The sequence below is a fragment of the Rhinopithecus roxellana genome, chromosome 2 (genome assembly GCF_007565055.1).
Source record: "Rhinopithecus roxellana isolate Shanxi Qingling chromosome 2, ASM756505v1, whole genome shotgun sequence".
Classification (NCBI taxonomy): domain Eukaryota; kingdom Metazoa; phylum Chordata; class Mammalia; order Primates; family Cercopithecidae; genus Rhinopithecus; species Rhinopithecus roxellana.
Window position 1 is genome coordinate 10247092 of NC_044550.1, and position 17351 is coordinate 10264442.

Sequence of the window (17351 nt, forward strand, 5' to 3'; positions counted from 1 at the left end):
GAATGAGATGCTTTCCTAGTGCCCTCAGAGGGAGCACAGCCCTGCCTACACCTTGATTTCAAACTTCTGGCCTCCAGAATTGTGAGATAATAATTTGTTGTTCTAAGCCATCCAATTTGTGGTATGTTACAGCATCCCTAGGGAACTAATGTAGTGTGATTATTTTGAGAGGCAAACAAGAAGAGCATCATCCTGAGAGTGAGATGCCTGATAGTCTCGTGCATCAGAAAAGTCCCATATAGTTGACTTTAGCAGTTAAATTGTATTTTCCTGTTTTACTAAACCTTTTTAATTATCGTTTCTTACTGTAGAAAAATCACATAAAACCTGCTCTTTGCTTAACAAATTACAGGGCCCCTTCAGATTTGTGTGCTCGAAATACCAGTCACCCAGCAGAAACTGATGTCTGTGACAATAGGTGACTAATTAAAAAACAAAAAAAAAGCCCTGTCTCAACATTGGATTGACCGAGTGAAAGTTGACAGCGGAAAGACACCTCGATTCAGCTATCTTTCTCCCACAGGTTGTACTGCTGACTGCACCCTCTCCCCTGAAGGACTGCGGTCGCTGCGCCTCGGAGAGCGACCAGATTCCGCACCCCACCCAGGAGGGGCCAGGGCAAGATTAGGGTTTCCTCCAGCCTCCTCTCCCAGGGCAGAGGACTGAAGCCAGCCCCGGCCTCACGCGCAGGCCAGGTCGGGAGGACGCCCTTAGTGGGAGCGCCCTGCTCAGGTTCTCTCCGCGGCCGAGGTGGTGGTGGGAGCGGGCGGCAGCCCCGGGATCACAGGACCTCCGCCGGGTTAGCTTGGCTGTGCCGCCGCCAACCCAGCAGGACGCCTATTTTCAAGCCTGGGGAACGTAGTTCCTCCCGCTTTCACAGAGAGCAGGATGGAGCCCGACGGCACCCCGGTTAAAGGGCCTTTCCAGCACCCTCCGAGGAACGGAAGGCCGCGCTCCTCCGGGAGGGAGAACGACACACTCTTCAAGGAAATCCTGGGGCGGACGTTCTCCTCGCTGCCGGGACCTCTTGTTTCTAATCTGGCCACTGCTAGAGCAGCCTTAACTGTCCCAATGACACGCCTGCTATAGAGCACCCTCCCGGCGGCCGCTCCTCGGCCAGTTGCCCAGCGGGCGTCCTCAGGTGTCCCCAAGAGGCGCAGGCCTAGTCGCCTACACGTCCTCTCCAGCTTCGTGTCGAGGCGTCAGCTTTGGCTTCCCACCACCCCTCCCAGCTCTGCGGCGGCTCAGCCTCTTCTCCGGTTAATTCTGGCCTGTGCGGCCGGGTTGTCCCATAAAGAAGGCGGGCCCGGGTTCCGGGTGGGGGGTTGGTGGGTCAGGGTGGGAAAGCAAGGCAGAGGTGAGTCCTCTGTTAGCAGATCGGGCTCAATAGCCCCATTCCCTGCTTTCTCCGGGCCCACCCTCCGCCCCTCAGACGGCCGCCATGAAGATCCTCTGCCGCGGCTGCAGCGGGTCTGCAAACACACGCCCACCCGCACGCTTAGCCTTGCTCGCCACAGAGGGAGGGGTGGAAAGGGCACTGAGCATGCTCCGTGGGGAGGGCGGGGCGCTCGCGGGCAGCGAGTCGGAGCCGGCGCTCTTCAGGCAGGCTACCGCGTCTCAGCCGCCCGCTCGGAGCCGCGCCCGCCGCAGGCTGCGCCCGCCAGCCCCGCCCCGCCCCGCCCCGCCCCGCCCCCCGCCGCTCGTCCCCGCCGCGGCCGCGCCGCCTGCAGCAGCACCAGCTGCTCCTCCCCGGCGGCCGCCCCCCGTGGGTCCCTCCCTGGCTGCGGGAGAGACGGAGGTAGAGGGAGGACACAGAGCCGCGCCGCCCGCACCGGAGACCTTCGCCTCGCCCCGCCGGTTCCTCACCCTCGGGGAGCAACATGGGTAAGTCATCCTTCCTCCCCCGTCATCGCCTGACATTTTTTTCTTTCTCGGCGTGCTGCAGGGTGGGAAGCATTTCTCGCGCAAAGTTGCCGAATTTCTCCAGTCCCCGGGTGTGAGACGGTGGCTGTTCCTCCGGGTAGAGTCGGCGCACGCGGAACGCACGCCGGGTGCCGGGGCTGGGAGGGTCCCGAGCGCGGGCTGGGGTGGGGTCGGCCGCGGGCCGGACCGCCGCCCGGCTCCCCGGCACCTCGCAGTCTCGCCTCCCCTCCTCCATTCTTCCTGCCGGTGCCCGGGCACCACGGAGCCTGCCTCGCGGGCTCGCATCCGCGGCTCCATCCCCGTTTCTCCGGAGGCCGCCCGCTTCCTTTTCCCCCGCGGCTGCTGAGCTCGAGGCTCGGGTCCGACCACGACCACTTCATGTAACTTCCTTCTCTGTCAGTGCGACCTTTCCCCGTCGTGGAGAGTCCTCATCCCGGGCGGGGAAGTGGAAGCAAGTAGTTTGTGAGGGAGATGTTACAACCTGCACGGAAATTATTTTCCAAGGGGGAGAGCGGACAGCCTCATAGGTTGAAAGGATGACTTGTCAGAGGCCACGAGGAACGTGAGGCAGGATAGAGCCGCTCGCTGTAGAATTAGTGCTGGGTGACTACAGTGTGCAATATTCCTGTACTCAGCCTATTTTTTGGATTCCTTCGTCTGTCTTCTGTAGCAGGAAACTGCGCCCTGTAACGTTGTTACCGAACTTACATGGTAGTTATTCTTTCCCAGCTTCCCCCTGTCTAATCTGCATAATCTGATTTTAGTTCTTTTGTATTTATAGTTAATCTGAAGATATTGGTTTGGATGAGATATTTAAGAGCAAATATGTTTTATAAAACGATGTATAAATTTAACCTAATTTTTTTACATCATCTATTGCTTAACTGTTACATTCAGTAATCACAGAAACGTCTGATGAATGCTATCGTGTAATTAAGAGCTCAAAGTTTCTTTTAATAGTAGCGACTTGTACTAAGTTCCCCAGTTTGCTTCCACCCCTGTCTGTCATAATTTCCTCTTTTTAAAATTTGCTCCCTTGGCATCTGTCAACTGGGACTTTTCCCACCCCTTCTGTGCGAGTTATTTAAAGATTGAGATGAATGTGATCCTTTCATCTGTTAATACAGTGCTCAACACGTTCAGAGTTAGGTTGCGCAACTCAGAATCTTCAAGAAGTATCTAAACCTGGGAATGGTGTCCATAGAGTTTTCTGGAACAGCAAATACTTCAGGCTTTGATCCCGACCTTTGGCCATATATCTGGAAGAGGCCAGGGTTGATGGAGGAGGTGGTATGAATCAAAAAAGGTCTACAGCTCTGAATTTTATTTTCAGTTAAGTTTTTTTTTTTTTTTTTTTTTTTTTTTTTAATATGAGTACTCTTGATGTGCTGAACAAATTTCTGTAAAAATTGGGTGGGCCGTTTATGCGTGTCTACTCTTTCTCTTAAAGTAGAATTTTAAATAGGTATTATATCAGATTATTGGACAAGCGTTGTATTTCCGTCAAACATACACACGTTTATGTATGTTTCCTTTGAACATACATACACAGATAAATGTGTGTATGTTCAAAGGAAATACACCGTATGTCCAATAACCCTATCTGATATTGGACTGTAAGTTCAAGTTTGGCTTGAAGAATACATTTTCCTATGTTTCCAGGTGAGCCTCAAACAAACCATTTAACATTGTAACTTACATGTTAAATCCGTACTTTTTCAGTGGAAAAAATCCAATTTCGTTACAACACTAGTGAATAAAAATACCTAAAAGAGATTAAATTATCTACTTAAATATCATCTTCAAAATCTTGAATGCTATTGCTTGATTTTTAAAAAGGGCCAAATAGAAACCTATCTCTCATTTTGAAGCCATCTCTGATACTCTTTGGTTAATCTCTCTCTCTTCATAAGCACTGTTTGTACCTTGTTAGAAGCTTTTTAGCACTTATATAATCTGCCATGTAATGGAGTTGTTTATGTGTGTGTGCTGTGCATTTAATCATGAATCCCAGAAGATGAAAAATGTCTTATTATTTTTTGTGTTCCCCATAGTGCTTTTCAAATAGGAATTCAGTAAATCTTTGGCAAATTGTTGAACTTAAAACCACCTATTGTTTTCAACTTTTGCATCTGAAGATTTAGTCTCTGAACAAACATTTGGACTGGCACATATTATCTAGTTGGGGGATAAGCAGAAACAGAAAGGTATAATTGTACCATGCCTCCCAGTACACTGTAGGTAGGTTTTGAGTCAACCTCAGGCAATGGTAAGGCAGTTTCATGTATGATCAGTAAGTACATATGATAATTTAAAATTGAAACCTTGGGTAACAGTTTTATATCTGAGCCAAGGAAGTTAGTATTACAATTCATGTACCCATAAGAAGGTAGAAGGTATACTGGTTAATGATGGGGGGAGGGAGAAGTGCTTTTTAATTTGTCAAAAGAAATAAATAAGGTTGATTTTTAAAGATGTGCTCGGCTGGGCACGCACTTCGGGAGGCCGAGCAAGTGGATCACCTGAGGTCAGGAGTTGGAGACCAGCCTGACTAACATGGTGAAACCCTGTCTCTACTAAAAATACAAAAAAAAATTAGCCGGGCATGGTGACCGGCGCCTGTAATCCCAGCTGTGTGGGAGGCTGAGGCAGGAGAATCACTTGAACCCGGGAGGCGGAGGTTGCAGTGAGCCGAGATCATGCCATTGCACTCTAGCCTGGGCAACAAGAGCGAAACTCCGTCTCAGAAAAAAAATATATATATATATTCTTATAGCAATAATTTCCTACACAAGAGAGTGAAAGAAAATTCCTATATGACTTTATGGCCATAGCTACTATTTTATGTATATGTCATATTTCAGATTCAACATACGTTTAGTGTTTGTTGGATATCAACAGTGTGCAGTATACTGTACTACAGTGTACAATATGACACACAAATTATAATAGAAGTAAATGTATGAGTTATATAAAAGACTTTTACATATATTATAGATTCAGAGAATGGAGAGAACGTTTTAGAGAAATGGTGTTATTTGAACCAAAGGTGGATTAAACTTCTTAAAGGTAGAAATGAGACTCTTAATCAGAATGGAGTTGGTCTGGGGTTGGAGGAGAAATGACTTAAATGAAGATAGAGAGATAGGAAACATTTTATGAGTTTCCAGGATATGATTAAACAACATTGTTTGGCTAGAGCAAAAGGTAAGGAAATAGTGGGTAACAGACATGAAAACGTAGTACAGTGATAGCTAATGACCAGACAATGGAGGTTCTAAAATGCCAAGCTGAAGAATTTTAACCTGACTTTACCTATTGAGAGACCACTAAACTTTTTTATGCAGTTAAGTGATGGATCACATCTGTGGTATAGGCAGATTTGTCAGTTGAGTGCAGGATGGCTTGGATGAGAAACTAGAGAACGCTTCAGAAGATTGTTGTTGGAGTTTGGACGAAAATGTTTAATGACTTGAACCAGGTTATGGCAATGGGAATAGAATATTGCAAATAAAGAATAGGATTTACTTGGCAACCCATTGAGTATGGAATGAAGAGTCACAGGTTTTAGCCTGGGTGATAATGAGGATACGAGACTTTCCTGATACATATTCAGTTAACAGGAAGAGGAAACATAGATACCCAATTTTGTACCTATTGAGTTAGGCTATTTGATCTGTCCTTTAGTCTCTGCTCCTTGATGACAAGGACGTTGTCATATTGGGATTTGAATACATTTCTAACACTAGTGTCTGGCACATAGTAGCTATGTAGAAAAATTTGTTGACTGAAACTAGATAAAAAATAGTTAACAAACATTTATTTTAACTTTTGAGTGTACAATTTGAATTAGAGATCTGGAAGTTATCCACAAATATCCTGAGGTGATACTTGAAGTTACATCAGAGGATGAGAGTCAACAAAGAAAAAGAGGAAAATTGTCCCTGGTAAGAATCTTGAGGAATGGGGTTCCTTAAGTTTCCCGTAGTTAGGGAAAAAGGAATGGTATGATTTCACACTGAAAAACACAGAAGAGTGAAAGACTAGAATTGGTATATGGTTGGTTTTAAGAAAGAGTGAATAGTCAATAAGGTCTTTTTTTTTCAGAACAGTCAGGAGGGTGATAAGGACTGAGAACAGGCTCTAAGTGCTTTGGTTAGGATATTACCCACTATCTTTTTCTAAAAAGCCACTTTAAGAGGTTTAGTAATATGGAGGTCAGTTGTAAAGGCTAGGTGAATAGTAAGTGGAAACGGTTCACTAGGTGTAGTCATGCTGTATTTCTCACCTTGTTTAAAGATCTGTGAGAACACATAGGTTTTTAAAAATGTTTTTAACTCACTCTGCTTGACATATTACATTTTAGAAAATATTTTAAAATTTTAAATGTATTTTAATTTACAAATATTAAAAAATTATTTTAGTGTTCCATTTTACATGGACTGACATGTGCTGTTTTCTTGTCTAAGAATAATTTTTAATTTCACATAGTGCCTCACATTTCTTTGACATTTCATTTTTAATGTCTTTGTGACTTAGTATAGTACAATTTTTATTTTTATAATGTCTGTCATGCAGAGTGAGTCTAGAATGATTTTATAATTTTGTACAGCATTTTGCCTAAGTGATACTCTTTACTGATGAATGGTTTTATCACTTTTACTCTTAGACTTTGTGAATTTGAGACTTCTTTAGATTATAGGTATACTTTTTTTAATTTATATTTATATTATATTATATATATTATAAAAATTTATATTTTTAATTCCTAGAGTTGTATTTTTCTCTGTAGATATGTATCAAACTTATAGTCATTTTATTTTGCCTATATTTCCAAGTCCAGGAATGGTTTTCATAGCTAAATAATAAACACTAATTTTGCCTGATCTTTGCAAGTCTAGGCAGGGTGATAAAATATTTTTGAAAGCTAGTAATTACTAAAGTTTGTGATTTCAAAAAAAGCATAGATGCTAGATTGGTAAATTTAAAAATGTTTCTTCGGTTGGCATTATATCTGTTTTGTATATGTCTTTTTTCATATGAGAGAAGGGTTGAATTCACTATCCTTGGTAGTCATATTCTGAAGTCTGTACTACTACTATTTAAAAAGTTAAAATAGCCTTAATTTGTTTTAAGAACCAAAGTGATTTTGCTTTCATAGTGGAATCTTGGAATTTCTAGGTGACTTTGGGGAAATTGGATGTTTTCAGAAATTCCTGATTGAACCTGAGATTGAACATAGCATTTCTGGAGTTATTGGTGGCACTGACAACAGCCATCAGAATTACCTAAATTTTAATATCCAGTCGTGAACATCAGGAGGAATGAAGGAGGAAGATCCAGTCCTTTGGGAACCTGATGTAATTTTATATAGCCAAATGTTTGGATAACTGATGGGGAAAAAGTTTAATTTAAAATACATGTTGATGTTGAGTTCAGTTTGCCAGTATTTTGTTGAGGATTTTTCTATTTATGTTTATTAAGGATATTAGCTTGTAATTTCTTTTCTTGTAGTATCGTTGTCTGACTTTGGTATCAGGGTCATGCTGGCCTCATTAAATGAGTTTGGAAGTATTTCCCTTTCTTCATTGTTTGGAAAGAGTTTGAGGAGGATTGGTATTAGTTCTTTTTTTAAAATAATTTCAACTTTTAGTTTAGCTTCAGAAGGTACATGTGCAGTCTTGTTACATGGGCATATTACTTGACAGTTTTGGAGTATGAATAATCCCATCACCCAGGTACTGTGCATAGTACCCAATGGGTAGTTTTTCAGCCCTTACCTCCCTCCATTTGTCCCTCTCTAGTAGTCCCCAGTGTCTGTTGTTCTCATCTTTATGTCCATATATACACCCAGTGCTTAGCTTCCACTTATAAATGAGAACGTGTGGTATTTGGGTTTTTTGTTTCCATGTTAATTTGCTTAGGATAGTGGCCTCCAGCTCCATCCATGTTGCTGCAAAGGACATGATTTCATTCTTTTTTGTGGGTGCATAGTATTCCATGGTATATATGTGCCACATTTAGTTTATCCAGTCCACTATTGATAGGCACCTGGGTTGATTTCATGTCTTTGTTATTGTGAATAGTGCTGCGATGAAGATCCAAGAGCATGTGTCTTTTTGGTAGCATGATTTATTTTCCTCTGCAAATATACCCAGTAATGGGATTGTATTTCCACTAAGTGTAAAAACATTCCCTTTTCTCCACAGCCTTACAGCATCTGTTTTTTGTTTTCTGTTCTTTTTTGTTCTGGTTTTTTTTTTTTTTTTTTTTTTTTTTTTTTTTTTTTTTTTTTTTTTGCTTTTTGATAATAGCCATTCTGACTGGTGTGAAATGGTATCTCATTGTGGTTCGATTTGCAATCTCATCACATTAAGAGGATCATACATCATGATCAAGTGGGATTTATCCCTGGGTTGCAAGAATGGTTGAACATACACAAATCAATAAATGTGATACACCACATTAACAGAATGAAGAACAAAAATCATATGATATCTCAGTTGATGCAGAAAAAGCATTTGACAAAATTCAACATACTTTCATTTTCAAAACTCTCAACAAATTTGGTGTAGAATGAATATGCCTAAACATAGTAAAGGTCGTATATGACAAGCCCATAGCTAACATCACACTTAGTGGTGAAAATCTGAAAGATTTGTCTCAGTTTGAGAAAAAAAACAAGAATGCCCACTCTTGCCACTGCTATACTAGAAGTCCTAGCAGAGCAAATAGACAAGAAAAAGGAAAAAAAAAAACATTCAAATTGGAGAGTAAAATGATCTGTTTATAGATAGCATGATCTTATACATAGAAAGCCTTAAAGACTCCTTGAAAAAAAGACAAAAACTATTAGACCTAATAAATGAATTCAGTAAAGTTTCAGGATACAAAATTAGCATAGAAAAATCAGAAGCATTTCTGTACACTAACAGCAAACTGTCTGAGGATGTAATCAAGAAAACCATCCTATTTACAGTAGCTACAAAAATATAAAACATTTAGGAATAAATTTAACCAAGAAAGTGAAAGATCTCTACACTGAAAACCGTAAGACATTGATACATTTGAAGAATTAAATAAACATATCCCATATTCATAAATTGGAAGAATTAATATTGTGACAATGTTCATATTACTGAAAGTGATATGCAGATTCAATGTAATCCTTATCAAAATTCCAATGAAACTTTTCACAGAAATAGCAAAACAATTCTAAAATTTGTATGGAGCCACAAAATATCTGAATAGCCAAAATAATCTTGAGCAAGAAGAAAAATGCCCGAGGCATCACACTACCTGATTCAAGTCATGTTACAAAGCTCTAGTGATCAAAACAGTATGGTACTGGCATAAAAGCAGACACATAGATCAATGGAACAGAATAGAGAGGCCAGAAATAAACCCAAGGATTTACAGTCAATTGATCTTAAAAAAAAAAAAAAAAAAAAAAAGCCAAGGAAACACAGTGGGGACAGGACAATCTCTTCAATAAACACTGTTGTCAAAACTAGATATCCACATACTGAAGAATGACATTGGATCCTTATTCACCCCGTATACAAAAATCAACTCAAAATGGGTCAGAAATTTAAACAAAAGATTTGAATTTGAAAAGCATAAGATGCCCACAAAAAAATACTGGAGAAAAGCTCCATATTGGTGTTGGCAATGATTTTTTGTTTATGGCACCAGAAGCACAGGCAACAAAAGCAAAAATATACAAGTGGGACTTCATCAAATTAGTAAGTTTCTCTATAGCAAAGGAAACAATCAACAAAATGAAAAGGCAGCTTATGTAATGAGGGGAAATATTTGCAAGCCATATATCCGATTAGGGGTTAACATGTAAAAATAATCAGGAACTCATACAACTCAATAGCTGAAATAAAATAAAAATAGAGGTTGAGGATCCCTAATCCAAAATCTGAAATGCTCCAAAATCTGAAACTTTTTGAATGCTGATTTGACACTCAAAGGAAATGCACATTGCAGCATTTGGATTTTTGGTTTCAGATTTTTGGATTAGGGATGTTAAACCAGTTAGTATCATGCACATATTCCAAAATCTGAATAATTTCAAAATCTGAAACACTAATGGTCTAAAGCATTTTGCGTTAGGGATACTGAACCTGTATTTACCTAGATGTAAATAATAAATGAAGATATTAGAATAGGTTATTGTCTCAGTCCATTTTGTGCTGCTATAACAGAATGCTGGAGGCTGGGTAATTTATAAAGAACAGAAATTTTGTCTCAGAGTTCTGGAGTCTGGGAACTACAAGATCAAAGTGCCCGCAGGTTTGGTCTTTGGTTTCAAGATGACGCCTAGTTGCTGTGTCCTCCAAAGAGGAGAAACCTTGTGCCCTCACCCAACAGAAAAGCAAAAGAGAAAATCCATTCTGGTAAGCTCTTTTTATGATGCCATTAATCTATTTATGAGGGCAGAGCCCTCATGACCTAAATACCTCCCATTAGGCCCCACCTTCCAGTACTGTTGTATTGGGGATTAAATTTCAACATGAGTTTTTGAGGGGACAAAAACATTCAAACCATACTAGTTATAAAGACTATTTCAGTTATAAAAGCCTGTGATTCCCTGAAACTAAAGTTTGAAATACACTCCATATCATTGGTATCCTAAACATAATCTCTATATAACTTGTTTTTCTTTAGTGTTCAAATGGTAATGTACACTTGAGGTAGCAACTTAAGGTTCAAACCAACTTATTAGCTTTGTCTAAATAAATGACCTAGAAAACCATTTCCCATGCTGGCTAAGATACGGATGCTGTATTCAAATTGCAGGTGAAATAATTCTCTCAAGTGCTTCTATTTTTACCATTTTGGTTACTAGAAGCATTTCAGGAGTTAAAACCAGTGACTAGGATAGTTATAAATGGAAGTGGTTAAATTGAGCTCCTAGCTATGATTGGTTGTACAGTTGACCCTTGAATAACATGGATTTGAACAGCACAGTTCCACTTACATGTGGATTTTTTTTTCAATAAAAGCTATACTAAGTGAGTCTGCCTCTCCTGCCTCACCTTTCACCTTCTCCACCTATGCCACACCTGAGACAGCTAGATGAGCCCCTCCTCTTCTCAGCCTACTCAGTGTGGCTGTAATAAGGATGAAGACCTTTATGATGATCTACTTCCATGTGATGAACAGTAAATAAACTTTCTCTTCCTTCCATTTTCTTTTCTCTAGCTTACCTTATTGTAACAATATGGTATTTTATGCATATGGTATATGATGCATATAACATACAAAATATGTGTTAATTGACAGTTTATGTTACTGGTAAGGCTTCTGGTCAGCATTAGGCTATTAGTTAAGGCTTTAGGGAGTTAAAAGTTATGTGTAGATTTTTGACTGAGTGAGAGGGGGATTAGTACCCCTAGTGCCTGCGTTATTCAACGGTACTTGTAAATTCCAAAGTCCTTTTGGTTCACAAAATGATTTTAGGTTCTTATTGGTACTGAAATATATTTATTAATATCTGGGCTACATCTTTGTATTTAGCAGATTAGTAGACCTCGCTACATGTATAGTTAATTAAAACTCATTGAATTCAAAATATAACTCATTTTATAATTTTTAATAATGATAATTAGAGGGGTGCTGGTAGATGTTTAACTAAAAGCCTTTCTCCAAAATAGCCCTGATTTGTGATGGCTGTCAATTTCCTGTGGTGTAAATACTCCCCCCATGGCCAATTTCAAGCTACTAAAATAGTGTCACTGAATGCAGAGTTGAGAAGAGATAAGAGGTAGCATGTCGTTATATACCATATCCACCATATAGACATAATCTCATTAGCACATGTAATAGTAAAATGTAAAGTAAGTAGTGATGGTTTTGAATGTTAATTCTTGTTTTAGTGTAACTCATTTATGTTTATATAATTTCAATAATGGCTTTTAATAACTGCCTCGTAAAAATCCTGAAAATTTAATAATTATATCTCATGGGGTAGTACAGGGGGCTGTAGTACACCATTGAGTTCGTAATTACCATTTATTAGGAATTATTGATGTCAGTTATGCTACACTTTACATATTTTTAAAACTGGATTTTAATCCTTTCAACAATTCTATGAAGTAGGTGACACTGTCTCCATTTTACCAAATCAAAGAATTAAATAATTTATTCAAGGGGACAACTAACACTCCAACATCCTGATTTAGAGCAATGGTTCTCAAACTTTAACTTGCATAGAATCACTTGAAGAGCTTGTTTGTAAAAAATACTGGGCCCACCTTCAGAAGTTCTGATTCAATAGATGTGGGGTGGGCTGAGAATTTGCATTGTCAAGACCTTCCCATGTGATGCCACACTGGGAACAGCACCACCATCAAGCATAGGCTGACTAGCTTTTTCCATAAAGGATCAGATGATAAGTGTTTTAGGCTTTGTAGGCCATGAGGTGGAATCAAAGATACTACATATTAGGTTGGTGCATAAATAATTGTGGTTTCAGACTGTGCATTTTAAATAATTATTACTGGGTGCAAACACATCTTTATAAAAAAGGAACATTAAAATCAACACATTTTTGCCAATGAGGAATAACTTTATTCCTGTAGCGTAAAAATCCATGCTTCAGGATTTGACAAACCCTTGGAAAGCATTTTCTGCATCCTGCTGATTGTGGAAGCATTTTCCCTGCTAAAAGTTGTTGAGATGCTTGAAGAAGTAGTAGTCAATTGGCGAGAGGTCAAGTGAATATGGCAGATGAGGCAAAACTTCGTAGCCCAATTCATTCAACTTTTGAAGCTTTGTGCGATCTGTGGTCAGACGTTGTCATGAAGAAGAACTGGGCCCTTTCTGTTGACCAATGCCGGCTGCAGACGTTGCAGTTTTCAGTACATCTCATCAATTTGCTGAGCATACTTCTCAGATGTAATGGTTTCACCAGGATTTAGAAAGCTGTAGTGGATCAGCAGCAGACCACCAAACAGTGACCATGACCTTTTTTTGGTGCAAGTTGTGCTTTGGGAAGTGCTTTGGAGCTTCTTGGTCCAACCACTGAACTGGTCATCTCCAGTTATATAAAATCCACTTTTCAGTTGTCATATAAAATCCACTTTTTGTTGCACGTCACAATCTGATCGAGAAATGGTTCATTGTTGTTCCATAGAATGAGAGAAGATAACACTTTAAAACAACTATTTTTTTCTGATTTTCGCTCAGCTCATGAGGCACTCACTTATTGAGCTTTTTCACCTTTCCAGTTTGCCGCAAATGCTGAACTACCGTAGAATGGTCGACATTGAGTTCTTCGGCAACTTTATAAGAGGATCAGCTTTGATGGTTGCTCTCAATTGGTCATTGTCTACTTCTCGTCTCCCACTACACTCCTCATCTTCTAGGCTCTCATCTCCTTTGCAAAACTTCTTGAGCTACGACTGCACTGTACGTTCGTTAGCAATTCCTGGGCCAAGTGCGTTGTTGATGTTGGAGTTGTCTCCGCTGCTTTATGACACATTTTGAACTCAGAAATAAGAAAATAGCTTGTAAAGAGAACTGTGCATTAAAATGATGTATAACATAACTACATTTATTTAAGAATGTATTCAAGCATCTAACAGCAAATTTCAACAGTGCAAACACTGAAGTTATGTTTGTACCAGCTTAATAGAAAAGGGAAAAAATATATATGAGAGAACATAAATGTTCATAATTTTTTTTACTGCATTTGAAATATGATAACATTAATTGAACACAATTTATTGTTATGCTAAATGAAAAGACTTTTTCGTTTTTCATTTTCAAATGAAAAGAAAATATCGCTTCTCGGCCTTTTGGCTAAGATCAAGTGTCAAATGAGAAGAAATTTTTTTTATTTATATTTTTTGTTTTGAAGTTCTTTTTTTGGGATAACATTTCACTTATTAGGATTCAAAGTTATCCTCTTACCAGAATTTATTATAGATGTTCATCTGTTAATGCAGACCTGTAATGCAATTTTACAAATTTCATCTTGGAGGCATTTGTTTTTCCCCAAACAAATAAGTACTGCCAATTGTATATGATCTTAATGAGCATATTCATTGTATGGAAGACACTAATAGAATTCTCTCAGTACAGCGGTAATTGTTGGCAAAAACATTGTTTTGTTTTGTTTTCTAGACTTTTTTTGATATTTGCCATTTAGTATGCAATTACATTGCAGATTAACCACTTCCAATTTAAGGTTAGGTGGGAGCTCCTCAATTGTTTGGTTAAATGGATTTTGAGATACAGAAATTTCCTTTGCACTTGCAGTGAGTTCTGAAAAGCACTGCAGGAACTAGAGTTTGAGCTTGCAAAATATATCTATTGCAAATTTGTGTATGGAGGGAGATCTTTTTATTTTAACATTTGACAACACAGGAAGTATATAAAGCCATAATTACTTGTAATTGGAACAGTGTTGTCAAAATGACTTTTATTGCAGTATTTTCTCATATAAGCACTGCTTTGCCTTGACTTTTAAGTCAGATTCATTAGGAAACTATCAAATTTGCAGCAAATTTTAATTTCCAAAGCCATAGTGGTAGTTAAAGGCATTTCTTTTTGTTCAGAAAGTTTCGTTTGTGCCCTTGAGCTCAAAAAAATCACAATAAAACTCTGTAACCACTAAGCCATTAGACTTCTGTGTCATAAGGCAAGTCCAGATTTTGTTTCCATTTCTGATCAAAATTCACAGAACTTATGATGGTTAAATCTTTGAGAATAAATGAAGTTCACTGGTGACATTACTGGTTCAATGATACGTGATAAATTGTTTTCCCTATTGATGAATAATAGAATGAAGTACCATAGCTTTAAATACCTATGCTTTCACAAACTTAGTAAATTGGTTCAACTAAACCTTTTTCTGGTCTTCATTTATTTTTGTCACCATCAGTTGCAACACGTCTTAAGAGATTCCACTTCAGGTTATTCTGAATTGGTGCTTTCTCAACTTGGGAAATATTCTTGCTTATTATTATTTTATAGAGACTCTTCAAAGAGTCTAACTCTTCCATGATTTCAAGCTTGGAATTGACTTCTTGAGAAAAAACTAAGCAGTATCATTAGTATCTGCCAGCTCATCAAGAGCCAAAGAAAACCTCTACAATTCTTTTGCCTTGTTTTTTAGTTGAATGTTGGTATTGCTCCCAGTGTCCTCATCTCCAATAGTGTTATTCTCTCTGAAAGGTTATTCTTAAACAAGTTTATTTTCTCTGGAAACATTGGTTGCTACAGCCAAATACAATTTAATTAACTCCCCATGGTTAACTGGATTTCCTTGCTTGGATAATAAATGAGACACCCAGAAACTTAATTTGTTTGCAGCTGTGAGTGTGTGTGTGTGTGTGTGTGTGTGTGTGTGTGTCTGTGTCTGTGTGTGTGGAAATTCTTGTGATGAGATACTTTGTTTTATATTTTCCTGATTTCTCTGATGATAACTTTGCTTTGTCTTGGGAATGTGATGTGTGCTTAGTCTGGTAATATTGATGTATATTGTATAGCCAATGGTTTGCCGTCTAACTCAATAAAACAATTCACATACTACTTTAAATGCCTTAAAGGCGTGACATGCTTCTCTTATTTTGACAGGATGATCAAATGTGGTATAACAGTATACTATGGTTTTTAAAGCACTTGACAAGTCATAACTGTCACTGCAATTTGTAGTGCATCCAGCAACAGTGTAAAGTGAATCATTCTGTTACAACCCCTCAACTCTGCTATCATAATGCAAACACAGCTATAGGCAGTGCACAAAGGAATGAGTTGTGTCCCAGTAAAAGTTTATGGACATTGAAATTTAAATTTTACATAATTTGCATTTCATGAAATATGTTCTTCCCTTAATTTTATTCAACTGTTTATAAAAGTAAAAGCCATTATTTTTGCATTACTTTTACTTTCACCATTACATAAAAGTATGTATGGGTTGTGGACTGTACAAAAATTTTACATGGGCAATGGGCTGTAGTTTGCCAGTTCTTGCTATAGAGTAAAGCTGTGCTACTTCACTTTTCCACAAGACTTTTTCTCTCTATGAATTCCCTATCTAAGTGAATGGTATCACCATTCATCCGTGCAACCGTTCCTAAAATCTGGAGTCATTCTTTGAACATCATTGGGTTCCCTAAGTCTTAACAATTCTACTTCTTTGAATTAATCCTCCCCGCCCCTTTACTGTAAACATGTAAGTTTAGGCTCTTATTTCTTCTTGCAACAATACTACTCTTTTAACAGATGTTCTTTCCCCTGGCATCCCTCTTCTTGACCAGTTTTTACATGTAGCTAGAGTACTGTCTTAGTTCATTTGGGCTGCTGTGACAGAATACTATATATATTGGGTGGCATATAAACAACAGATTTTTTTTTTTTTTCTCACAGTTCTGGAGACTGGGAAGTTCAAGATCAAGGTGCTGACAGACTCAATGTCTGGTAAAGGCCTGCCTCCTGGTTTATAGGTCATCTTTTCTCTGTAACCTCAGATGGTGGAAGGAGTGAGGAAGCTCTCTGGAGGTCACTTTTATAAGGGCACTGATTCCATTCACAAGGGCTCCACTCTAATGATCTAATCACCTCTCAAAGGCCCTACCACCTAATACCATCACATTTGGGAGTAGGATTTCAACATATGAATTTTTAGGGGACATAAACATTCCATCTTAACAAGTACTCTTTCTAAAATATAAATCTGATTGTTTTACTCCTTAGACATATTTTGTAATGATTTTCCATTACCGAGAGCAAGGTTCCCAAACTCAAATGAAGCTGATTGAAGGTAATTAAATGGTGATTTTTTTTTGACATACCCTTTTTTTTTTTTGCATATTGAGTAAAAGAATATTTTTTATTTCCATGAAGATGACTTTCTCTTACTTTTCTTGAAGTATATCTTTCTTTTTGTCTTTCATTTTCTTACTTCGAGTAAAAGAGAACAGCTTAGAAATACATTTCTCTACTGTAACAAAGACAGCAGCAAAAACATGATGAATGACATCTAACACTGGACATCATTCTAAGGATACAGAAGGAAATGCTGGGACTTTGGCAACTAGAGCATTTACCCAACCTGGAAGAGGATTCCCTGTGCAACCGCAACGAGTTTTGCCCTAGGAATGTGGGCCCAAGGAAGTCAGATTTTTGACTTTTCAAAAGAAGTCAGAAACCAGATTTTTAAGTCTGAAATCTTCAGATGGTTGGTTTTGGACATGGAAAAATGTTGTGAGATCTGGAACCTCAAATGATGAAATTATGGGTCTCTCTCTATTGGCTAGATTAGGGAACTGAGGATCAGTAAGGTCAAGAGACAGGTCTGAGTTCATGCCTTTACTTAGGGGCAGTGTCAGGCCTAGAATGTTGATCTTTCAACTCCTGTACTAATGTTCTTTTTATTATACCAGGCTAGCTCCAATTTGTTACTGGAAAAA

The 17351-nt window shown here is 38.8% G+C and overlaps 1 protein-coding gene and 1 pseudogene across 5 annotated transcripts in view; both read left to right on the forward strand.

Moving 5' to 3' along the window:
• Positions 1 to 1698: 1698 nt before the first annotated feature.
• RAP1GDS1 (Rap1 GTPase-GDP dissociation stimulator 1) overlaps positions 1699 to 17351 on the forward strand; it is a 181817-nt gene continuing 166164 nt past the window's right edge. For 3 of the 5 annotated variants that reach the window (XM_010358639.2, XM_010358644.2, XM_010358648.2), the window contains exon 1: positions 1699 to 1884. In XM_010358639.2, the coding sequence (XP_010356941.1) occupies positions 1881 to 1884 (4 nt within the window). In that variant the 5' untranslated portion in view covers positions 1699 to 1880. The remainder of the gene's footprint in view (positions 1885 to 17351) is intronic. The other 2 variants (XM_030916306.1, XM_030916292.1) reach the window with 1 other exon arrangement.
• LOC115896308 lies at positions 13718 to 13799 on the forward strand (annotated as a pseudogene).